Source organism: Caloenas nicobarica, chromosome 6 (assembly GCF_036013445.1).
Source record: "Caloenas nicobarica isolate bCalNic1 chromosome 6, bCalNic1.hap1, whole genome shotgun sequence".
NCBI lineage: Eukaryota > Metazoa > Chordata > Aves > Columbiformes > Columbidae > Caloenas > Caloenas nicobarica.
The window spans coordinates 38,154,240-38,178,241 of record NC_088250.1 but is presented as its reverse complement, the minus strand read 5'-3'; the positions used below and the strand labels follow the sequence as shown (position 1 = coordinate 38,178,241).

At 43.2% G+C, this 24,002-nt stretch overlaps 1 protein-coding gene across 4 annotated transcripts in view; it reads left to right on the top strand.

The window, feature by feature from the left end:
* The window catches only part of GTDC1 (glycosyltransferase like domain containing 1), a 184,366-nt gene extending 182,575 nt beyond the window's left edge, over positions 1 to 1,791 (top strand). For 2 of the 4 annotated variants that reach the window (XM_065637517.1, XM_065637511.1), the window contains one exon: positions 261 to 425. In XM_065637517.1, the coding sequence (XP_065493589.1) occupies positions 261 to 344 (84 nt within the window). In that variant the 3' untranslated portion in view covers positions 345 to 425. Of the gene's footprint in view, positions 1 to 260 lie in introns of all 4 variants that reach the window. The other 2 variants (XR_010606382.1, XM_065637514.1) reach the window with 2 other exon arrangements.
* Positions 1,792 to 24,002: the final 22,211 nt, after the last annotated feature.

The window sequence follows — 24,002 nt, the reverse complement described above, 5'->3', positions numbered from 1 at the left end:
TTGATGGCGCACATCCAGGAGCCAACACCTGGGGCTGCCCACCACCTTACCTGTCTTTAAAAAAAAAAAAAAAAATGCCGAATTCACCCCGTTTCCAAATAACGCTGTGTAGGCATTCTCCGCCCACCGATCCTGAAATCCCAGGTTTTGCAGAGCGTTCCGGCACCGAGCCCCGCTCCTTCCCGCGCGAGAGACGTCCCTTTTGTGTCGCGGCATCTAACGCAGCTTCGTGCGCTTTTTTCTCTTCTGCTTCCTCGCAGGGCGAGACGGCCGGGTTTTCTTGGGCAGCGCTCGGCGGCAAATTCAGGTCTCTGCTCGCAGCAGAACCGAGGGAAGATTTGTGACAGATGGGGCTAAGTCACAAACTTGCAGCCTCAGGCAGAATTGTGGAAGTTTCCAGAGTGTGCCCATATTTACCTGATCAGAGAGAAAAGAAAATCTGCAGAGGAAGCCGAGCCTGGCTGCTTGTCATAGCTGACACAGAGCCATCTGCCACAAACCTGTGGCGGCTTCAGATCTCCAATCCCTGCCACCACCCCAGCTCAAATTAAATACAGATTCTTAGAGACGTTATGATGGTTACACATGTCCTCGGCATCACATGCAGGAGACTGTTCAAAAAAAAATATGTGGCCTGTTGTATAACCGCACTCATGTATCCCATATGTGGTGCCACATTGAATTTCCGGTTGAATCTGTTTTTATCCTTTGTACTGGATGACATGGTGCCTGAATTCTTTCTTTTCGCCGACACGATGGCAGCCAAGCTGCAGCTTCAAACGCTCACACTTGGCTGAGTTTCTACCTAGGTTGCCAGGTTATCATTGGAGCCTTATTGTGTCCTCAAAGGGCCACAGGGCCTGAAAGGAGGATCCGATCGCTGCCGGACTAATTGGGCAGCCATCTCCGGGTTGTTTGGAGGCAAAGGGCTGCTTTAGCACTTTTTTTTTTTTTTTTTCTTTTTTTTTTGCAAATTAATGACTCTCTGGCACAGGGGTTTTTAAGTGAAGGTATTAATAAGGGGTCTGGCAGGTAATCCCGTGATTCGCCGAGTTACATTTGCATTTAATTAATCTTAAAGAAAGCTGAAAGATAAACAGCTGTAATTCAAACTAGCATGGGAAATATGCTACGTGGTGCCATCTATCCGATAAAATGAAAGCCGAGACACTTGTTTTATTTCTCTCAAGGATGGAGAACAAACAGATAACAGTCGAAATACTTCCAATAAAAACCAGTAGTTTAAATGTAACGGCAGTTCATCAAGAATCTTTGCATCCAGTTACAAATACAGTCTTTTAAAGATAAATCACTTATGATTCCAGCAGTCAAGCCGCTATATTTGTTGATGTAAAATGTTTTGAAGATGTAGATTGTACAATAAATTTTTAATAAAGTGCCCACTGCAATTTTTAATTAGCATATCTCATTCATGTGTAAGTGTGTACATCTATCTGTATGTTTATCACTATGCATATCCTTGTGTCAGAGTCAATGAATGCAATTGTGTCTTTATCTGATGAAGGAGAATCTGGTTTGCAAGCGATAATAAAACGTTATGACAATTCCAAGAGTCTCTGCTCCGCTCTGGAAAGAAGCAGGAAGAGGACTCTGGGTGAGGCGTTACGATGTGGAGCCCGGTAAGACCTCTCTTTAACAGACGGCTGTGTTTTCAGCTTCCATCGCACCAGGCGGGGTAGCTCCCCTCCTCTCCCCATCCCGGCAGCAGACGTCGGCATCTTTCCTTTGCCCCAGCACCACCCACAGCAGGTGAAAGCCACGGGCTGGTTCCCCTCCACACACGTGCCCTCACACCCTCTGATGCCATCAAGAGGCTGAACTGTCCTTTTCCAGCGTGAGAGCGCGCCTGCGGTACCTCTCTTTACAATCACTCCATTAAGCAATCAAAAAACCCAAGGGAGGTCCAACGGTAAGTGTTCAGATATTTTCCTAGCACTGCAGAGCTGTAATTTTGCAGTAATCATCTGTATGCTGGTTCCTCCTCACTTCTCATCGAGCAAAGCCCAGCTTGAATCTAGACATTGAACGTGGTTGAGTAGAAGTGGTCTTCTCAAGGCAGTGTGTGTAGGTTCGACAGTCGTACGTGGTAGAGCCAAGTAACAGGACTACCTTACATATCTTACTGGTGTGTATAATAAATTTTCACTGGTGTTATCACACCTTGCATTGACAAGAACAAATTTTTTTTGGTCTTTACTGATGGGGACACTGAGGCATGGTACGATGATAGCGAAATCGGTTAGAATTTCACAGTGAGTCATTCTCCAAACCAATAAAAAGGAAAGAGGTGATGCTGCAACGTTGTGCTGGGGCTTGTGGTGAGCAGATGTGATACACCAAAGCTCGGTGGTTTCGAGGTGGAGACTCCAGCTGTCCTCAGTGCACACGCTGATCAGGCCCATGGCCAAAGGAGGTCTCACCCAGCTCCTTGGCAAGCTCTGCCTTGGTTTCCTCACAGATCAGGGGTGCTTTAACCATGGTAAGCGAGGCTTCATCTTGATGGAAAATTTTCCCTCTGAGTTACAAACCCTTGCAAATAATGTCTTTTAATAGAAACACTGTGAGAACTTTAATTGCAGGGTAGTAAATAGCAATGCCGCGTTGTCTTTTGATATTTCTTTACGTTCTTAGTGAGATCCACAGCTGCTCTAGAGCAAGGATGAAAACGTCCTTACAGCATCCCCTAGGACCTTCAGGTCGGCCTAATGTCGGGGGCCACCCTGGCCTGTTGTGAGGTCCTCAAGTCAAGAAGGTGAGGTGGGACTTCAGGTAGTGGGAGGTGACATTTCCCCCGAGGTGATCTTCCCCCACCGAAACAACCTGAGGAGTTCTGCCTCGCCGTTTCTGAAGATGAAACGAGGCAGCCGGTCTGCGCTGCTTCATTTAAAGCCTTCACTTCAAAAGGTCAGAGAGACAAATTGGGATCTCGGTCCCGTTGTTCCTACACACATGAGTAAGCGGTGAATGCAGAGACCTAATCTTACGAGTAAAATGACAGAATTAGCCCTTGACTTACTTTCATATTTATTGATGTTTCACCTGCATTGACGCAGCAGCTGCAGACGCTTTGATACAAGTTTTGGTGCAGAATTAAAGCCGAATGGGTTTTCCCGGCTCCTGCCAGACTCACCCGGCAGCTCCTCGCCTCCCGCATCAATAACAGGCCAGGCACCTAATCCCCCAATCCTTTTGTCTTAGTATTTGAGATCACGGGAAACGCACAGGTCTATTCCACACGAGAATCGCCTTTTCCCCATATAATAGAAAAGAAAATCCTAAAGTAACTAGGGAATTCTGTAGCAAACCGTTCCCAGCCCGGCTCTGGCCGCGCTGCCGGCACCGCGAGGAGCCGCGGTGAGAGCGGCTCCCGCCCGCCTTCGCAGCATCGCTGTCTCTGACTTAGCTCAAAGCTGTTCTGAATTAGGGGGCTAGATTTTTCTAATTGCGTTTTTAAAGGCCGAGCCAGCAGTTCATTAGAAATCGCGGAGCGAATTCTGCTTCTCTGTTACACCGATATAAATCTTGAATGAATTTATATCAGGATAACTGGGAGGGTAGAATGTACCTCCCATATTGTTCCTCAGATTATTAAAAGTTAAAGGGCCTTGAAAATCAAATTCACCTTTCCCCGTTCAAGCTGTTTACTCTTTGTTTTCATTCCAGTAAGGACAGTTGAAATGAATTAATCAGTCTCATTCCTGCTCGTAGTCACTTTCAAGTTTGGTTCTCATGTACTAGCCCAAGACTAGTTTGTGTGGAAAAGACCAGAGGGCATTTTCTTTCAAACAAATTGTTTTCATGGGAATAATTTCCTAGAGAATTATGTTAAAACCCTTCCATGAATCCTCGATTTTGCAAAAGATATTTTCCTCTTATGCATCCTTGATTTGGGGGACTTTGCAATTCTTTATTTGCGGATATAAATGAGCACCTTAATGAAAGTCCTTGAGAATTTTACCCTCTAATAGGCTAACCTTATTTAACTGAAATACTTTTTAAATGATTTCAGCCTGGTAAGCGAGGCTTCGTCTTGAAGGGAAAATTTTGCCTCTTGAGTTATGAACCCTTGCAAATAAGGTTTTATAATAGAAACACTGTCAGAACTGTAATTATAGGGTAATAAATAGCAACGCCGCATTATCTTCTGATATTTCTTTACATTCTCGGCGAATATACACAGCTGTTGCTGGAAACTGATAATCAAGCGCTATATAACCGCGGTGCAACTTCGCACCCACCCTCCGTGGCAGGAGCAGCAGCGGGAGCGGCCGCAGGACCCGGGGGGGGCCGGGGGGAGATGCCCGAGTCGGTTCCAACACGGGGGAGGGAGCGGGACGTTGACACCGAATATCCCACCCGGGGAAAAAGGTATTTTTCCCATCCCGGCCGAGAGGATGCGGGTGGTGGTGGGTGGGGGAGAATCGGGGTTAAGTGAGGCCAATGGCTGCTAAAGCAAAAATAATAATAATCATCATAATAAAGGGGAGAGGGCGCAGCGGACGCTGGTTGCGGGGGGCGGCTCCGCCGTGCGATCCGCGCATCTCCGCGGGCGGGAGCGCAGCCGTCGTTCCGCGGGGCGCAGCCCGCTCCGCCCGCCCCCCCCCCGCCCCCCCGCCAGCCGCCACTTTTTAATTCTCAATAATACGATGTTATTTTTGAAAACAAGGGGGTTTTTTCGCAACGTTTATGGCTGCGGCCGGCAAAGGGAAAGATGCGCGGCAGCCCAGCGGTGGCTTTTCCGCGGGTGCGGAGCGGCTGCGCGGGGTGCGCGGTGTTTCCCCCGGCCCTGCGCGCCTCCGGCTCCATTGCTCCTGCGGGTTGGGTGTCCTCACTCCTAAAAAAAAACATAAAATAAAATACATATATATATATATAACCACCAAAAAAACCCCAAACAAACAAAAAATCCTCCCAAACCCCGAAAGAAAACAGCGCGGAGTGAGAGGAATGGGAGGGCTGCGTGCTCGGGGCTTAACCCTTCGAGCTTTGAAGGCAAAACAAGGAAATACACTGGAAAGGCATGTCTGTAAACAATGATAATTAGCCTTTTCAAAAATCATAACACTGATTAAAATCTCCGATTCATTATTTATTCATCACAGAACCTCTTTGCGGACCTGGGAATAGTGATTAAAACCTAAGTGCGTCTCAGTTTTGCACAGCTCGAGAGGCGCCTAAAAAGGGGTTAAAACGGAAAGGAAAGAGGAAACCAAGCAAACAGAATTCTTCTTTTAAGAACCAATACTTTCTTCTTCCCTTCCTGGCAGGAATACTCCTATTCCCCCAAATTTTGGTATTATGAAAATGTTTCTCATACTAAGTACAAGTGTTAGACTGAATCCAGTTGGTACTAAAATTGCAAACACACTTTCGCTCCTAGAAAAGCCAACAGAAAGGAACTTCTTTTAACTCCATAATAGCAGGTTACATAGTAAATGAACAACTGATGGTCAACTGGCCAATTATGGTATAAATATCCGTTGTTTACAGTGAGGTGTTAAATGAGCCTTTCGAGCACAAAGGATCAGACTGTCTAAGCTACAATTTGTGCTTCATCCCATTATGTCTCCCCTAAAAAGGCCCATGCCGTTGTAGGTAATGTACACGCAGAACATATTTCTTTCTGTTGATTTTAGTTTGCTTTAATTCAATACACACTCTTGTTTACTTTTTAAAATTTAAATAAATGTCAGCGTTGTATAATTTCTATGTTAACAAAGCAGTGAGCAAAATCCCTTGTATGTTTATAAAATATTATTGTTTAATTCACATAGTTTAGGAATTCCAAATGTTGAGAATAGGAAGGAGGCCAAATACCATCTGTTTATAACTATGATGCATCATCATATGTGTACTTTAAAAAAGAAGAAGAAAAAAAAGCTTGGTCAATCATGCCACTGTTCTATCTGTTAGGAATATGGTGAGGATTTCAAATTGCTCTGTGCAATTTGCAGGAAATTTTAGTACAGTTTAATTTTGAGGAGGGATGTTACAGGAGTTGCTCACGCCTGTGTTCCTATCGGAAGAACTGCATGCAATGCTTACCTACCCCAACTATTGCAGGCACAAATTCAGTCACTTTCTCCCAGCCTCAATATTCCCCCCTCTTCTAGACACCTAGGGATAAAACCAGGCAGGTTTTTTTAAACTGCTTACCGGGTTGGGGGGTGGGTGGGTGTGTGCATTTGGGGGTTCATTTTCATGTGATTCATACATTCGTATTCTTGGATTTTTAAGGGCAGAAAAGAAGGGTGATGACTTTGTAGCCTGCCTTGCAAAACACAGGCTATAGACCATCATTCAGCTGATTCTGCAAATGTTTTTTTTTTAAAAAAAAACCCTCTCTGTCAAATGTTAGTAGTTTTAGGTCCAAGTTAAAATAGGTCCTCGTTAAAAATAATACATTCCATACTATTGAGTTGTACGTAATGTGCATTTTAAAGAGAAGGTAGTCTGTGGGCTTAAAAACAAAGAGAGTGTCTCGAAGTTAAGTAGATAAGAAGATTTTTTTTTTCCAACCCCGAGTTAATTAGCTGGTACGTCAAGCCTCATAGATGTCTTCCTACCTTTCAAGGGCTGAAGAATCCCCAGTAAATGTACTTAAACTTCCTAGTGAGGGCTGGCGAGATGAATGCAGAGATTAGGGCGAGTATTACGGTGCCTTCCCAGTGCATCCCAGCTGCAGTTCATCCTACTATTGATAATGATGCTTGGAGTTACTGAGGTGGTTTCTGAAACCCACATATGGGGTCCTTTCCCCAAGGATGAGGAATAATAGCAGCACTCAGGTGGTGCGGGGAGGGTAAGAACAGATTTACAGTTATCTTTGCCTGGTGCGTGGTGACTTTTCGGTTGTGCTGATTGAATGAACAGAGAGGTACATTCAGGACAAGGGCTGTAGTTCTCTGATACAGTGGGAATTTTGTGTTGTTAACAAACGGGGGGAGGGAAAAAAGAAAAAAAGCACAGAAAAAAAGCGCAGGTGAAGGGAAAAACGTCTGGGCTTGCTGGAACCCAGCCCTGGCAGAACGCTGGTGCAGTATGAAACGTTTTGTGGCCAAACTCTCAGCAATTTCTGTAATACCACAATTTAGCAGACTATACGCTGCACTGAATTGCCTGGGACTTTGTTTTTCAACTTCTTCCTTTCTACTGTTACATTTAAATTGCAGCGTCTTGAATTACTTAGCTACACCCAGATAAAAACCTACAGCTTCTTTAGCTCTATGCGCTGCACCGAGGTTTTACTGCTAAAAACTGGCCATCAGAGTGTGAAAGCCCCTGCCAGCCCTTTCCTGTGTGTTTTCCACCATAAGCCAGTCTATAAGGTACCATTCTGGGACAGTTTGTTATCTTGAAAGATTGTTTTGGTTTTTTCTGAATTAGAAAAAGGAAATGCCTTACACACCTTTCTTGAGTAACCTTTGTGGAGCTGGTTCTATGAACAGAGATAATATGCTGCCATGTGATGTGTTTAATCTGCTCGCAGTGACGCTACAGGAGTGAAAAGCAGGACAAAAGACACCTCCTGTCACTGCAGTTTGCAAAAATTCGTAAATGTGAAATGTATACTTTCCCAATTCGAAAAAAAAATGGTGTTGTGCTCCAGCTTCAGACAGACAGGCATGCATTCCTGCATATTACTTCATATTTTCCATGGCTATGCGATCCTTGGTCTCCCAAGCTGAGATAGCAATCAAGGGGGCAGATTGTCCAATTATGATGTGGATACCTGTCCACGAGGAATTATATGGAACCCTCAGACTCATTTGTCACTTGGTTTTTACATGCTGGAGTAGTTTTATGAGATGCACTGATGGAAGCAGCTTCGAAGGTTGCTAGACACCGTGTTCATTGCATGCTTGGTTTCATGCAGTGCAGAGAGTGGGTGTTTCGAATCTCACCCAAGCACAGGTATAAATTCTATGTATAGAGCTGTGGTTGAGGTTATGGCCCCCTAATGTAGTGGACGTATCTGCTCTCCCCCTTGGACGTTAAGGTCCTGAGCTGGGGCTGACAGCTTTCCATCCAGCAAACCTTGCGCTCCTGTCTGGGGGCGGCTGCATTTGCTGCTGTCGGAGCAGCAAACAAAATGCTCGGCAGGTGTAAGGCGTGCGGTAATTCACGGGGAAAACGTTATTCCTCGGTGCATCCCACTAACTTCTAATACCCTGTTGGGGTCTGAACACCTTGTGTCCCCTCTAGCAGTGGCTGCTGAGGGCGTGCATCATCTTGCAAGCTGCTGGGCATTAACATTTAACCGTCCTATAATTCGGTTTTCAAGTGAAAGCAGGGAGATTAATAAACTTAATCTAGCATTCACACAGATTCGAGGACAGCTGACCTCTGCCCTCTAGAGACCCAGGCTCGTTTAAGAATCTGCATCTGAGAGAGCCCCTACGGTTGTCGTGTCCCAGAGGGTCCCGTCCCCCATGGGCTGCAGCGTGTCCCCCCCGTGTCTGCAGCAGGAACAGTGGTGACAAGGAATTTATTTCTTTTATTTATGTCTAAAAGCGTCAGTGTTAGCAAACACAGCTCCCTCCTGCAAGGTAGCAGGCTAGAGCAGCTCTCCTCGGGGCGGGGGACCATAGCAAAAGTAAAATCTTAGTAAAAAAATATGCAATATTCCCATTTGTTTGCATTTAGGAAAGAAAAAAAAAAAAAAAAGAAGGTGGAATGTCACATCTCTGTTTTGGGGCACAGGTTTGCAAGTTTTGGTGTTATCCTACAAAAATCCCCAAGTCAGCAAAGCCTTTCGTCTTGCAGTGTTCGGCCAACAGAAATGCTGCCTCAAACTGCAAAGCATTATGTATGGATTTCTTTGCACATTTCACGTTGTACAATTCTTTGGAAAAATTTGGATAGGAGCAGTTTGTCAATGCTATTAATAGATATGTTTAATGCAGAAGTGTGCAATGTGATGAACAGCCTTGGCAGGAACCATATCCAGCCTGATTGTATTGTAATACTGTTTGATGCGGCAGTATGTTTGATCAGTTACAAGTGATGAGTATCATATCACATCAAACAATTTAATACAGCCTCATTGTATGGAATTATGGCTGCTGTCAATCAGCATGTGGCCTATTCCTTACAGATCTGTCTTTGGGAGCTGGAATACAATGGCAGCTACAGATGCATTAATAAATTAAGTGCTGCTGAAATTCCATGCAGACCTGTTGAGATTTTTGTTTCTCTTTCATGGCCTTTTTTTTTTAAAAAAAAAAAAAAATAATATTTTTTCCTGTCTTCTTTTTCGCTGCTGCATGTGGATGAGCTCACCTGGTCAATAGGACTGTCAAGGATGGGGCTGACGTACTTTTAAGAGTGCTTGGAAAAAATCTAGCGAAGACACATGAGAGTCGTGAATTTTGGTTTTGCAAATCGCGCCCTGAGTATAAATCCACTGAACTTGTTTTCTGCTGGAGCTTCACAGCATCTCTTTTCTTGGCTTCCTCAGGGGGAGGAGAGGCTACCTATTAAAAATGCATATGTTTTGTCTTACTGCTTGGCGCACCTCACTTGATAACCCCCGACTTTGATTTGGGGATGGCACTCTTTGAACTTAAAGTCTCTTCCTTAGGACTGATATATTCAAGGTGCTGGAGGGGAAGCCTGTGTCAGATGAAAGATACGTATGTAAATAACAGTATAGAGGTGGGGTTTAAGGCATTACGCATTTTACTATCAGTTTCAGACATATGCTGCTCTGATGCTGGCTTGCCTTGCAAAAGCTTGAAGTCCCTAACACAGCGTCTATGATTTTCAATGAAGTCATACTCTGCTGCCTACAAATATGGGGTCACGCTACACTTGTACGGGAGCAGTGATTTTGGTAACGTTGTTTATTGTGGTCAAAGAGGGCAGAAGATTGCCTTTTTGCATTGTGTGGCTCTGGGGTTTTGGAGCCTGCACAGACAAATTGATTATATTGCAGTAGGCCACACATTCCGAGAATAGAGGTGTCACACTGAAAAGCCAAATTTCAGCAGCTGGTTAATCAATGTAATGACTGTAGGGTTTTTTTCCACCTTTTGCACAGTCTCAGCCTGCAAATCTAAATAACGTCAGTACTTGAAAGGGAAACCTCGGAAGAAATTTTCGTAGATACTAAAGGAAGTGGTTGTTGACTTAATAAATGTCACATTTCCTTCTACATAGCAAATTATCCTAGGGGTTAAAATGAAGCATGGTTAGAGGTAGCGACAAAAAGGATGATACCTGCATTTAAGAAATATTTCTAGCTGACTTTGAGGTGGTGACTGAGGTCACCTCTAGTTTGGAGGGGTTTCCATCACATGGATTTCCCAGCTGCTCTGGAGGAAGCTTAGCATTTATGTAACTCGAACAACCTGAACTCGGAGGCTTCCTTATAAAGTAAATAAATAAAGACACAGCTTGCTCCTGTAATAGCATCCACCTGATAATTCCTGAGCACTGCTCAGCCAGGTATTTCCTCTGCCTTGTAATCCAAGCAAGATAGACAAGACCCCGTATGCTCCTTTTTCCATATGGGAATAGGTTGTCCTGTTACCCCATGCAATTCTGGAATCTTATTATTTTTATGGACTACAAAATAGCCACAATTATACCCTGCACTTGCAAACGAATCTGATGAATTCGGCGTCAAAGAGCCCCATGGTGTCTGATAGTCTGGGCCTCTTATAGTGCAAGGTAATGTAAAGATAGCAAGTATAAAATGATATTTGTAAGTGTCCTTATAGCAGAATTCTTTTTCTTCAGACCTGGCTCATTACACAGCTACTAACGACACCCCAGAATCACACGGCACCTGAAGCAAAGCATGTCCTACCCTGGTCTATTGCATGTCTGGCATTAATTGGCAATGGCTCCGTCTGAGACTGTGATCCAGTCAAATCCTGTAGGCCACGCAGGTCTGGACGGTATTTAGATCAGAAAACTCATCCAAGCAAGAGTAGCATGGGTTTGCCACTAATCCACAGGAGAGAAGTACCTCCACAAGGTTATTTGTAGATTATAAGGCCAAGAAAGGACTATTTGGATCATCTGGTGTCACGTGTATAACACAAGCCATATGACTTCCCTCAATTAATTCCTGTTTGAACCAGAAAACCTCATCCTCTACCACTCTAAAAATTGCCAGGGATGCAGAAGCCACCGCAACCTCTGATCTTATTAGATATGGTTCTTTTGGAGATACTTTCTCTTGAACAAGGAGCCAAAAGTAACGCTTATCTCCTGTGATTATTAAATACTTGTTGCTGGGGCAAGGATGTCAGTCATGGCAATAAGACTGAGGTCCTCGAAATATGAATAGCTTTTACTTGGCTTTCCCTCATGGTCCCATCCCAATCTGGCCTTCTTCATTTTGCCCGTTTTCTGGCATTGCTGTTGTAAAGGACAGTTCTCCAGCAGACACCGCAGTGATTTTGTGCACAGAGGAATGGTCTGTTGATAAATAGTGGTCCTGGAACTAATTTGGTGGGATTCACCCAAGATAACCAGAAATGACATTGCTAAAATGATAAACATACCTGTAGTTAAAAGGCTTTGAATTGCTGTGCATTTTAGGGGTCTAAAGAAAAAAAAAATAACGGCATTGGTGTAGGTTGCGGAATTATTGCAGCTCACTGGGATGAAAGGCACCATATGTGAGATATGTTGCTGATTTCTTATCTTCAGAAAAATTGTTCTTAAAGAGTATAGGGACAGAGTCTGATCTGCACTTGCTGCAGGGGCAGAGTTTCAGGGGTTGGTAACATGCAGGCGGGTTTAGAGAATGAGGGTGGATGCCATTCCCTTGCTGTACATGAACGTAATGAGCTCAGGGTTGGCATTGTTGAACTAAAGCATCGGATTTTAATTATAAGGAGAAAAGTTAAAAAAAACCCCGTCCTGTAGAGCATGAACACTGATTTTTGCAGACACTCACCCTTGTTTGTATAATGCATGGATCTCTCTCTTCTAGCTGCACAGCCTATGAAATCTGTGAGAGGAGCAGCTTTTCTTGAAGAGTAAAATATGCTTTCTAGCTAATGGGATGACCACATCTCCCCCCTCGTGATAATAACAAAAAGCCTCACAAGTGCAGTAAAATTCAGGGGCCTCCCTTTTCCTTTCTTGGAGGGCGGAGGGAGCAAAATTATTAGTGGCTTTTCATCATGGGGAGAGTGAGGCACAGGGCAAGAGGACATCATTCTCCTCCCTCCCAAGGGTGCCAGAGCATCCTGTGCCCAAGTGACCCGACCCCATCGTGAAGTGAGGGACACCCAGTCGCTGCCCCCCGCAACCTGAGGATCGTGCTGTAGTGACACAACCATCCCCTGGACATAGGATGCTCATCAGTTGGCTTTGCACAAACCGTTCACACCCCCCCTGGTGCGTGTGCAAGTGATGTCCAACGCCAGACCTTCAAGCACATCACCGAGAAGATGATCTTAGAGGTCTCCAACCTACATGATTCTAAGAAATTCCCTGTCTCTCCCTTCCTACCCCTCCACCTTTGGTGCAGGACCCGCAACGAGTTAAATGTATAAGAGCTGCTCAGAAAGAGGTCAGCTAGTAAATGATATCGAAAGCCCAGTCCCAGATTTTCTGTTTTAAACATGCTGCACAACTAACACTGTGACACTTTGGCAATACGATAAAGAAAAAAAAAAAAAACAACCACCAAAAAACCTCACCCAAACCTGTGCCAGCTACACTGATGAGCACCCATCTTTTTTAATTAATTAGATTGAAAAATGTCTTGTGTCAGTTTGAACATAGGGGCTCTTTCAGCTGTGTTTTTCCAGATACATATATAGATATATCTAACTGCAGATCTGAAAGCCCAGCGTGTGGCCTCATAAATGATAAAAATATGTATATACTAGAATTATACACACACACACAGGCACATATTGGATAAATTGATACTTAAACATATACGTGTGTATATAATGTTCTGTTCTCTGTTCTGAGAGCTATTTATAAATAGATTTTATATATATCTATTTCTATTATTCACAGCTCTATGTGCATGTATATTGTAAAATCCTTTTCTTTGCTGGTAAGCCTTTTAGTTTTTAGCAGAGTAATATATCTGATTTCTCTTTAAATTAAATGAATTTATTTGTCTGCCTACCCTTAATGGAATCAGTTTTGATATACTCTTTGTTCACGCTGTTACAGGCTTCAGTCTAAGGGCTCTTTGTATTAACTTTTTTAAGTTACATTACAAAGAGGTTTTAAGATTTCCCAACAGGCTTTTATTTAACCAGGGCTTTTGATCTCAAACCTGCTGGGGCCCAGTGAAATCCTTACCAATTCTCCAGTAACTCCTCACTATTGGAATTTGAAAAGACCCACCTGAAGGATTTAACTCGCTGTATGGCTTCAGCCATCCTTTAGATGCTTCTATTCATGCAGACAGCGAGGGGCTGAGGGCACCCTTTGTGATCCTCCAAGTAGCCTAAGGTGCCCTTTGCATAAGTTGTACTCCTGAGGAAATAAAAATCAGGAGGACACAAACCTATATACCTTATTTCCTGCTATCTTTACTTAAAGGAGGAGCACGGGGGGTCTGCTTAACATCCTTTGCTACCTAAATACCTTTTGGACATGGGAACTCAATAAAGGAACTTTCATTGCATCCATTACCCTACTGCGGTGCATAGCAAATTAGATTTAAAAGGGTACTTTTTCCCTTACAGCTATTTCTATCATTTTCTTTAAAATTTCAATTTAGTGTCTAGTGACAGAATATTCTGTAATGTACATTAGAACTGTATAACACCAATTATGCTAACTGTGAACGTTATTTCAAAAGAATTAGTTATATTAAGTTATAGACAAACCATTGGGAAAAAAGGTCAGGTTAGGGAAAAAAAAAAGGAGCTATGTGATAATGTTTTAAAGGAGCAACATGAAGTGAATGCTCTTTTCATTTTTTAATCCTTTCATTTTGCATAACCCACACTGAAATTTCACCGCTCGCTTGGTCTTCGTTATTTAGGCAGTGGGACGTCATGTCACCGAGTTAGTTTACAGTTAAAATTGTGGTGTAAAACCTACAGCTGAGTCTTGTGGTTGTGGAGAAACATCCTTTCCTCTGTTTTTGGGAAACAGGATCGTGCAAATTCGTGAAAAGTCTTTTGGCAGACACTGATGAAAAAATGATGTACATAGAAAAAAAAAAAAGGAAAAAAATGCTGGCAGACCAAGCTTGAAAGAATATAATAACTAAGCACATTCTTGTCGCAGTTTTGGTTGCCTATTTTCTTTCTCATGACAGTAACACGCGTGTTGTATCTTTTACCTGTATTTTGTGTTAGTTTTCTCAAATTTTCTTTTTTTTTTTTTTTACTTTCAGTCTGATGTTAAAATAAAACCTCTCCAAAGAATGCAACAGGACCTAAATCTACTTTCTTTTTTTTCATGGCTCTTATTTCCATGCGTTTATTAGGATTTGGTTTGGGGATTGGAGGTTTTTTTGAGTTTCGAGACATGAGATGTTTGGGCTACTTCGTTGTGTGCATTTGATCTGGATACGTATTGCACTGAAGATGTTTTTCTGTAGATGAGTAAAATAAAAATTCTCTCTTTTAATATATATATATTTTCTTTTTTTCCTTAGAAATGGTTTAATCTAGGTTCGGAAGAAGACCTGCTGTCGCACCCGGGCTGCTCCCACAGAATGACATTGCCACAAACCAAGGACCCAAGTGCTGAGCAGAGGACAGTCATGACTGTCCATCACGTATCAGCACATGATGGGTCTTTGGGTAGACTCCGCAATATGTCCCGCCTGGGATTGTATCTTGTAACAGGCTCACTTGGGGTGAGTTTTGCTTTTTTGGGGGCCTTTTCACACTGGTCTAGAACTCAATGACTTCACAAAGCCCAGAGGGCTCCAAATCAAAACTCTTTTTAACTTGCAAACCCAGCTCCAAGTGGAATTACAGTAGGAGCTTTCCCTTTTTCGCTAGCAGCGAAGTGAAATTGAAGGCAGATGTGCACACTGGCACGGTCTCTGGGGGACGGATGATATTATTTCACCAGCTTGACATGTCTTGAAACTAGATTAAAACCTGAAATGTTCTGGGCTAGTCCTGTTTTCTAGATCCTCTGAAAAGGGATTTGTCCCGTCAAGTCTATTTGTGGATTCAAGCTTACCTACAAACTTGGAAGCCTCTGAGCTGGGGCTTCAAATTGGATTTTTTGATGTTAAGAAGATGCAAACCCCGATCGATAGGTTAATATATTTGTGGCATGGATGTGAGACTTTAATGTGAGTCCATCTTTACAAGGCAGTGGAATACAAAGGTAAATTGGGAGGGGAAGAAGGAATGTTTGATCAGCAAACCCTGACGATACGTTTGAATCTTGTCCATGCGCAGCCGCAGGAAAATGCCCTGGTCCGAGACCTTTATTCTTAAAAAAAATCCTGATAAATTTTCCAGGTGTTTGCCCACCTCCAAGAGGAGAAGCTGTGCTTCTCAGGTGCATCTTTTCCACCGTGCTGTCCTCATTGCTGGGTGTCTTGGAGGGTTATAGAAAGCCCTAATTTCCATGTGGATGGCGATGGATGCCTTTGTGGAGGGAGCAGCACCGGATACTGCCCGGATGCTTGAATAACCGGCAAGAAACCAGAGCATCCCAAGTTTTATTCTCCCGATTCCCCCTGTGACCTTTTGTAAGTAACTTAACCTGTTGTCCTCAGGACGCCCAGTAAAATGGGAGACCTTAATACTTATCTGGTGGGATAACAGTGCTTAATACTTACCTAATTGGATGACAATACTTACCTACATACCTCACAGGGGTGTTGTGAGGATTAATTAGCTAATGTTTGTAAAGTGCTTTGGAGATGGAAAACGGCATATAGTCGTGCTAAGCACTATTGCTGCGTGCCAGCGCCAGGGCCTTAAAATGGCTAAGGACGAAATAAGAGTTTTTATATGTTTCAAAATAAGCCAATTGTTCAAGGCATCCGGATGCTGGATTTATTTTTAGACAGAGATTTCTAAGAAAGTTAGGGAACAGAAGGGTATAATTATATGGCCTGAAACCTTTTTTTGTTTCTTTAAGTTGACCAACTAAACTTAATCTTAGTTAGGTGTCGTCTGATGAATTGTAGAAACTGCTTCTTGGAGTTTAAGATATATCAGTGTTTACTCTTGCTGATCAAACAATATTTCTTGAAATAAATACCTCTGTTACAATTTGGACAAACAAATATATTAAGTAAGCCAGAGGAAGTGTTTATTTGTGTTCTTTCTTTCTGTAAGCAGCTTTTTTTTTTTATTGGCATAATTCTGCTCTTGTTCCCATTGGTGTAATTGAAAGGTAACACTGCTGCAGTAAATGGAATTACACCAGATACAAAAGCATTATGTGAGAGCAAAATTATATTTATACGTGGTCTGAAATGCAACTTGACACTTGATTTGAAGAAAAATCAAACCAACCTTTCCTAGAAATATATATAAAGGCAACTTTAACAAAAATCGTCAAGCTCTTTGTGGAATACTGTTTGTTTCATGGCAACTCCTAAACAGATTTTGCAAAAAGAAGATCTGATATAGCATAGAACATATTTTTCCTTTCATGGGAGGAAACTTTGCAAGATTTTTGCCTTTAAATATTTTATTTGGTTCCTAATGTGGGCTTTTGGTCCAAGAAAGCAACTTTATAGTTATCAAAGCGCCCGTTTGTATTTTTTTGCAAGAGCATTTCTTCAGATCTTTTACTCTCCACCTTTAGAGAGAATTCCCACAAATTCCTGAAATCTGTTAAAATACAGAACAGAGTGCTTACATTGGTATGTTGTACGTTGGCTGTCCTTGTTAAAAAGGCTGTGCATTTTCGTTCTGGATATGCGAAAGAAATTCGATATACTGCTGGGCTAAGCACCAGGATTTGGTTGGCTCTTGGACCAGTTCTTACATTTCTGCACCAGGCAAATGTAAGAATGGATAACACTTAAAATAAAACCTACCCCAAAGCCTTTCTTATGGATATCAGGTTATCTGAAAAATGTAATAGAGACTGCTCCCCGTGATCAAGGGTGAGTCAAGGAAAATGGCATCAAAGAGCTCAGAGCAGCCAAGAGGAAAACTTGACCCAACCCCAAGTGTGTTGTCCATGTCCAGAACAACCAAGGAGACCTCGGGCGAAGCCGGCCAAGGAGTCAGGTGCTGTTGTTGGAAAGGGTATTTTCCAGATTAACTGGCACTTGGCCCTTCAGCTGCCATGAGAGCCCAGCGTGGCCCATGGGCATTGAATCCAGCTTTGGACCACAGGGGGAGGACGAAGTGAAGTTTCACTGATGCTGTCACTGGCAAGCTTGTCAAGCTAATGCTTATAATATATGCATATTAATATAATAGCTATCTAGTGCCTTGCAGTTGGCTGTTCCCGAGGAGGAGCTGGGGGAACAAGGGAACTTAGTGTTTGGGGAGAATTAGCTGTATCTAGGCAGCAGAATTTGCAGACTTGGAAGCTGGTTAATTTGGTTGAAGTACGGTACTTTGCTACCCTCTCGGTGCCTGGCGTTAACATTTCCCAGGAGCAGAACTATTGCCAAAACAGAGAGGATCGTCGTAGCCAGTGCCGAGAGCTCAGAAGGTGAAACTGCGGACAGGGAGGAAAAGGCGGGGAAAGAAAACAGATGCAATTTGCTACGGGGGGACCATGAGCATTGGAGTGGCTGTCACTACAGCAGCGACATCAGCTTTTGTTTCCCTTTCTGCTTTCGCCTGCTCTTTCTGATGCTTTGGAAGTATCCTCTGGGCTAGATCGGCTTCTAGCACAGCTTGCTCTGCAGGTGAGTGGCATTACCTGGAGACTGGGCACCTCACATGGCCTTACGACTGCCTGATAAAACCCCTGTAGCCTCAATGATGGAGGACTAGTGCTATGGAGCATGATGCCAGCTAGGCCTGCTCTCCTGCCACCTCCATGTGTTTGACCAGCAGCATACTCGGAAGAACTGGGCTGGTAGAAGAAAAGTAGTAGAAGAAGAAGAAAAGTAGAAGAAAAGTCAAAATCTGAGTTTCTGTCCTTGCTTTCAATGACGTTGGGTAAGTCATATAACCTCAATGTAGAATGAGATGAAAGCCCATTTCTACTAAACTTTAGGAATTTCTAGAGGTAGTGTGGTATCCAGGTACCACCACGATCCCATCACGGAGTGGGGCTGCACACTGTGTCCTGTGATGGAAAAGCGCTTTTCCTGTTATCTCTGCTCTTGCCGCCTTTGGGAGACCCAAAGAAGATGTTGCAGCAGATAGCTTTGTACACCTGCATTTAATCTTCACTCTCCTGCCTGACACAAATCAACTCCATCTGATGGTGTAGTGTATATTTCCAGCGTATTGGCTGGTTTTGCAACACTTCTTAAAAAAGAGATGTTCTAGGAGGAACACACAACTCAAAGTCCGACTTTCTGAGCAGATTATGCTTGTTGCATGAGTGATGGGTGATGTGATGTGTAGTTCAGCCCAATAACACCTGAATTTGCTTCAGTGATGTCTACCAGAACCTGTATGCCAAAGCTTTTAGTCCTGCTCTAACATGTGTTTTATAAATAACAACTTAAAAAGAAAAAGAAGCTGTTTAGCGGTCATGCAAATAAAAGAGTGCTACCTAACAGGAGAGCTTCGAGGTGACACGCAGGCATTTGAACACAAGGCACCTAGTCCCTGAGGCTGCCTCTGGCCACCAAAGAGACAAGGACACTTCTGGGCTATGCTTCATCCTATATTAAAAATGCTCAGTGATCCCTTCCTCACCTTTGGCCAAGCATTTACATTCCTCCCTTCAAGCCGGACTGACGTTACATGGTTCTTGGCTGCTTTGGGGAGCTGAACTGGCCAAACCCAGACCCTGATGGTCACTGGTCTCTAGCTCCAGCCTAGAGAAAAGACATAGGGTGTGGGATGGGAGATATTGGGAAAGGCAGAGGCACAGGAGCCTCAGAAGGGTCTGGGTAATACACCAAGGAAACACCCTAAGAAGGTGTCTTGCTGGTTTTAATCATTGCCGATGCTGTAGGTGGTTGGATAGAAAAGATTAAAAACGATGACAAGAAAGGTCTGCAGAAGGAAGACGAAAAGGCTGTCTTAAATTAAGCGCTAGTTGGAAATGGTCTGAATTAAGTGAAGGACACCCTGTGCAGGATGCTGATGCCTGTGGCAGGCCCGAACCCTCCAGTTTTGGCCTCATCTTCACCCATCTGAGAAGGCATCATTGCAACGAAAAGTATTTGTGCTCTGCTCAGCATGTGTGGAGTTCTACAGCCCTGAATGGGATTGTATGAAGAATCAAAGTGAAGTGTCCTCTTTAGGTCCTCAAGAAATAGAGCTTTCTGCTGGTTAACCATTACTTTGTATTTTCCCTTCCTTACAAAACCACTAAGGTTAAACATTAAGCGCCTGCAGTGAAGGACACCTGTATTTGCTGGTCCCATTATGCGGCTATATTGAAAAGGCTTTACAGCTGTCTCAATTAGCATAATTAAATCCACATCAATTAAAAAACCTCCATCATCTCTTTCCCCTTCACATGCAGATAGTAGCATTTGTCTAAGGTGCTAAGTGACAAAGGAACTTTTGAACAGTGGAAGCCCTGGCTGAAAGGAAGAGTAATACGGGTTGTATATTGGCCCGTGGTTCACCTTAACACCAGTGGAAGTGATTAGTGGCCGCTGCTCCTCCTGAAGAGGTAGGGCCACATTTTGCATGACAATTATGCCAGTACCCAGAGCCATGCATGAGACATGTGCATTTTACAACATGCTTTTGCTTCTATTGCGCCTTTATACTCCATTAATGGGGGTAAACAAAGCCTGGCCTGATTTGGCCAATTTCCCCCATCCTACTTTCTTCCCTCCCTCCCCCGCCCCCCGCTTTTTGTTTTTTCTTTCTTTTTCTTGTTTTTGTTTTGTTTTTGGTTTAGGGTTTTGTGTTGTTCTGTGTGGGGAAGCCCCAGTGACCCCAGGATAGCAGCAAGGCTGCGCTGTGTGATGCTGGCAGAGAATTCCTCCAGATGAAAACTGACATGGGGTTCAGGGGTTAATTTCTGGAACAGGCGCATTTGCATACAAATGAAAAATGATGGAATTTCTGTTCTCCTAAATTTTCAATGTCATCAGCATCAAACAGCAGTCTGTGCTCCCTTGCTGTTTGAAGAATATTCATTACTTCAGAAGAAGGGGCACCTTGTTTGGTATTAATCTCCTCTTCAGGTCAATGACTTAATTTGCTAAACTCCATCTGAAGTGCCACTCACTTTCTGATTTCTCTGCTATTCTTTGTTATTTTTCATAATATGTTCTTAATACTTTTTTTATTTGTAAGGGGATACGTCTCTCCAGCAAATGCAAGAGGGAGGACGGCCTTTATTTATTTGTTTTAATCCAAAGCACTCAGCACCCGTCTGTATCATTTGTAGCACGTTTTGGTGTCTGCTTGCCTTACAATTCGTGTTGGTGTTTGGTTTGTTTTTTTTTTTCAAGGAAAAAAATAAGAATTTGTGGGCTCGAATGGGAAAACAAACATTTTTCTTTCAAAACCGATATCCAGTTGGACATCTGGTGCCTTGTGCAACGAGGTTACGGGGTGTCACGCCTCTAACAAAAGGTAACAAGCAGCAAAGTAATTAATCCCCCAAAGAAAATCATAATATTCTTTTAGTTCCTGCCTCTGGAAATTCTCATCTGAAACCGCAGTGGCTGAGGACGTACTCGGGGAAACTTTCGTCTGAGCTCTTATTTCCCCATTGTCCTCCCCATGTCTGCCAGGGGCCTGAGGAAGGATCCCATTTCCTCCCGTTTTTACCCTTCATGGTTATAATTCTTCACCCTGAATAGGATTATTCAGGGGATCTTTAGATCTTCAGAGCTTGGGGGTGTTACTGGGTAATTGGCTCGGGGCTCTCGGATGCCCATTCCCAACCTGTGGCCTGGGCGCTCCTGGCTGTGGGTCCCTGGGGACGCTGTTGTCCCCCCCCAAACCGAAATGTCCCCCCTCCAGGACTGGGCAGGCTCTGCCACAGAATTTGCCCTATAACCCTTTGTTTTTACACGTCTAAGCTTTTCTGAACTTTCTGGCCAGACTTATTCCCGATTCTCAAGATAATGGAAATTTTTTTTTTTTTTTTTTTTAATTATTAATCAAATCTGATTTTTTGGCATGATCACTTATGGAAATGAAGCAACTGCACTGTCTGTTTTTCTGTCTGTCACCCCTACTAACTTTTGAACCTCTTTGCCAATAACCATCCAGTTTGTTAGCATGCTAGAGATCTCAAAGGTGTGAAGTGCTTTCCAGTATACCCTTTTTTTTCCCCAAACCTAACCCTGAAATGGCAACATTTATTGTTTGAAATGGTACAGATAGCTAAGCTTTTCTTGAAGGTTTTGTGTGTGTGTATGTGACTTGCAAAGGGGGAAAAAAAGGTGATCTGAGGATTAATTCCCCGCGTGTCTTCGTGAAGCCCTGTTAACAATTAACCAGCTTGCTCTGGGTGCCTCCAAGTCCAACGGGGTGAGCGTCAAGATTCTTTGGGAGAAAAAACAACAACAAAACAACTACAAAAACAAAAAAAAAAACCCAAACCAACTAAACAAAAAACAACCAAAAGAAACCCCCAAAAAAACAAAAACCAAAACCAAACCAAAAACCAAAACCAAACCAAAAACCAAAACCAAACCAAAAACCAAAACCAAACCACAAAACAAAAAACCACAAAAACCCCCACACAAACAAAACCCCCACCAACCAAGTGACAAACTATTTGCACATAGTATACAAACAATTCAGGTGCAATTGCACCCCTCTGCCCACTCTTCATGTAACCTTTTATTAAACTGAGAATTTTGGAGGGCTTTCCACATTTATAGAATGCATTGCTCAGTGGGGCTGCAGTCCTAAGCAGGACCTTGGGGCCTTGAAAAATAAAAATAAACAGCAGCTGATGAGGAGAGGGAGTTATATTCCTACCTGCAGCATTAAGTTAAGAGTGTCTAAGGGCCTTGATCCTCAGCCCCAGCCAAGCTGGGTTTAGCATAGGTCATATTAAGGTGGGGTAAAGGGGGCTTTGTGTCATTTTTAGATCCCCTTATCCCGGGCTGGTGAGCCGTGGCGATGGGAGGGTGTCTGCCCCGCGGGCGGGTTGGGATGGCAGGAGGCCGGCGGCGTTGGCCCGGCGCCATCCGGAGATCCTCTCCACCGAGGGCAATTCGGGGGGTGGTGGGATAAGCCAGCTTTGCAAAGGCAGCTGCTTTGGGAGCCCAAATCTGCCTCGTTATCCACAGAGAACGTCCTCGGCGCAGGAAACTTTCCCTGTGGGATGATTCGAAGGCGGGAGCTGATCCTGCGCTGACGTGCCTGTGCGCCCGGCGAGATGCTCCCTTTTGTCGTCGTTGGAAGAATAAATCAAGGAATTGCCAGATAAAGCTGAGGGAGTCAGTAAAAATCAGCATCATCGAAAGTTCAAGTCCAAAGAGTTACAACTGCCCATGTCTTGTGCTGTAAAACACTTGCACCAGGGAGGCTGGATTCCTTCCGAGTCTCTTACGTGAGAAAACACAGGTGGAAATGTGACTCTCATGAGTGTTTTTGTACTGGAAAGCTCAGGCTTCTAGTTAAGGAGCTGATTCTTAATCACATCTGTCTATCTTGTTTTATGAATATTGATATTAAAGTCAGGAAAAGAGACTTGTCATCGTAAGTGCATCAGAATCTGGCACTTGCGTGCTCAGAAGCGAGTGGTTCTGCTGCCGAGCTGCTGTAGATGATGTCGGTTTGTTGAAATAATATATCTCTGCCAGCTGAGAATTTGGCCATAAAATGAGAAAAGTTGAGATTCCCATTGTTGAATTAGTTTGGCCACATTAAAAATACGTTGCTCTAGAAATGTGTATATGAATATGCTAATGTTTATTTTGCTAAATGTGCGTGCCAGGATGCGCCATGTGGCTGAGTTGGTGTTACTTTAAGAATCCCAATTTTTGCCTTTTCAGACTTTTGAGCTTTTAAACTTGTAAACATAGCATTTTGTTGGCATAAGTCTCCATGATTTTATGCATACAGCTGACTTTTATCTTCACTTTTTACATCACCTTAATACTGTAAGAGAGAAAGCACTCATCTGTTTGTGATAAGCTTATCAGAAATACTCCAAAGTTTTCCATGACTAAGATATTATATTGTTACGGTGGCTTGCTACAGGGTAATTTTGAGACAACAAACAGAATATTTCAAAGCCCAGATGTCCTGTTTAGACAAGGGGGTTTATATTGATTAGAATCTGCTTTCACCTAACATCGCGTAGTAAATATCACAAAGACGTAATTAGAAAATTTGGTACAATATTTAGTCCTAGTCCCTGTGTGCCAGAATTGTTTGACTACTGAGAAACTGGAGCTTGTTTGCATCCCAGTGTGTTGTGAAATGCAAACTTCAAAGAAAATATTATATCTCCCAACTCCAGCTCGTGAGAGTCTTGGAAGTATAATACAGAAAGGCTTAACAATCCCTGCTGAGGAAAGGGCAATTTGACACTGAAACTACTGTTAAAGCACCGTTGACACACTGGTGGACAAAAAGTGTTTATTAGAGGAGTCTCGTTACAGTCTCAGGAGCCAGGGAGAGAAAACGCACCCAAGTCATTGTGAAAACTGGCAAGTTGCACCAAATATATGCCTTTTGTGTATGTGTCTGTGTTGGTTGTTTTTTTTTTTTCCTTCTTAACTACATATATCTACATGTTTGCTTCATAGGCTTTCTATAAGAGTGGGGCCCTCGTGGTATTCAAATAAAATATTTAGATTTGAAAAACTTCTGGAAGCCAGATTTTAAGGCAAAAAAGAAGTTTTTTGTCAGATTGTCAATGTCTGAATTTCATCACAATCTGTTCAGCTGTTTGTTGCAGGCAGGCGTAAAACATAGTGGGAAAGTGTGTGTTTGTACTTCTTATACATATTGAAAGAGGGCTGCCTAATCCCCTTGATG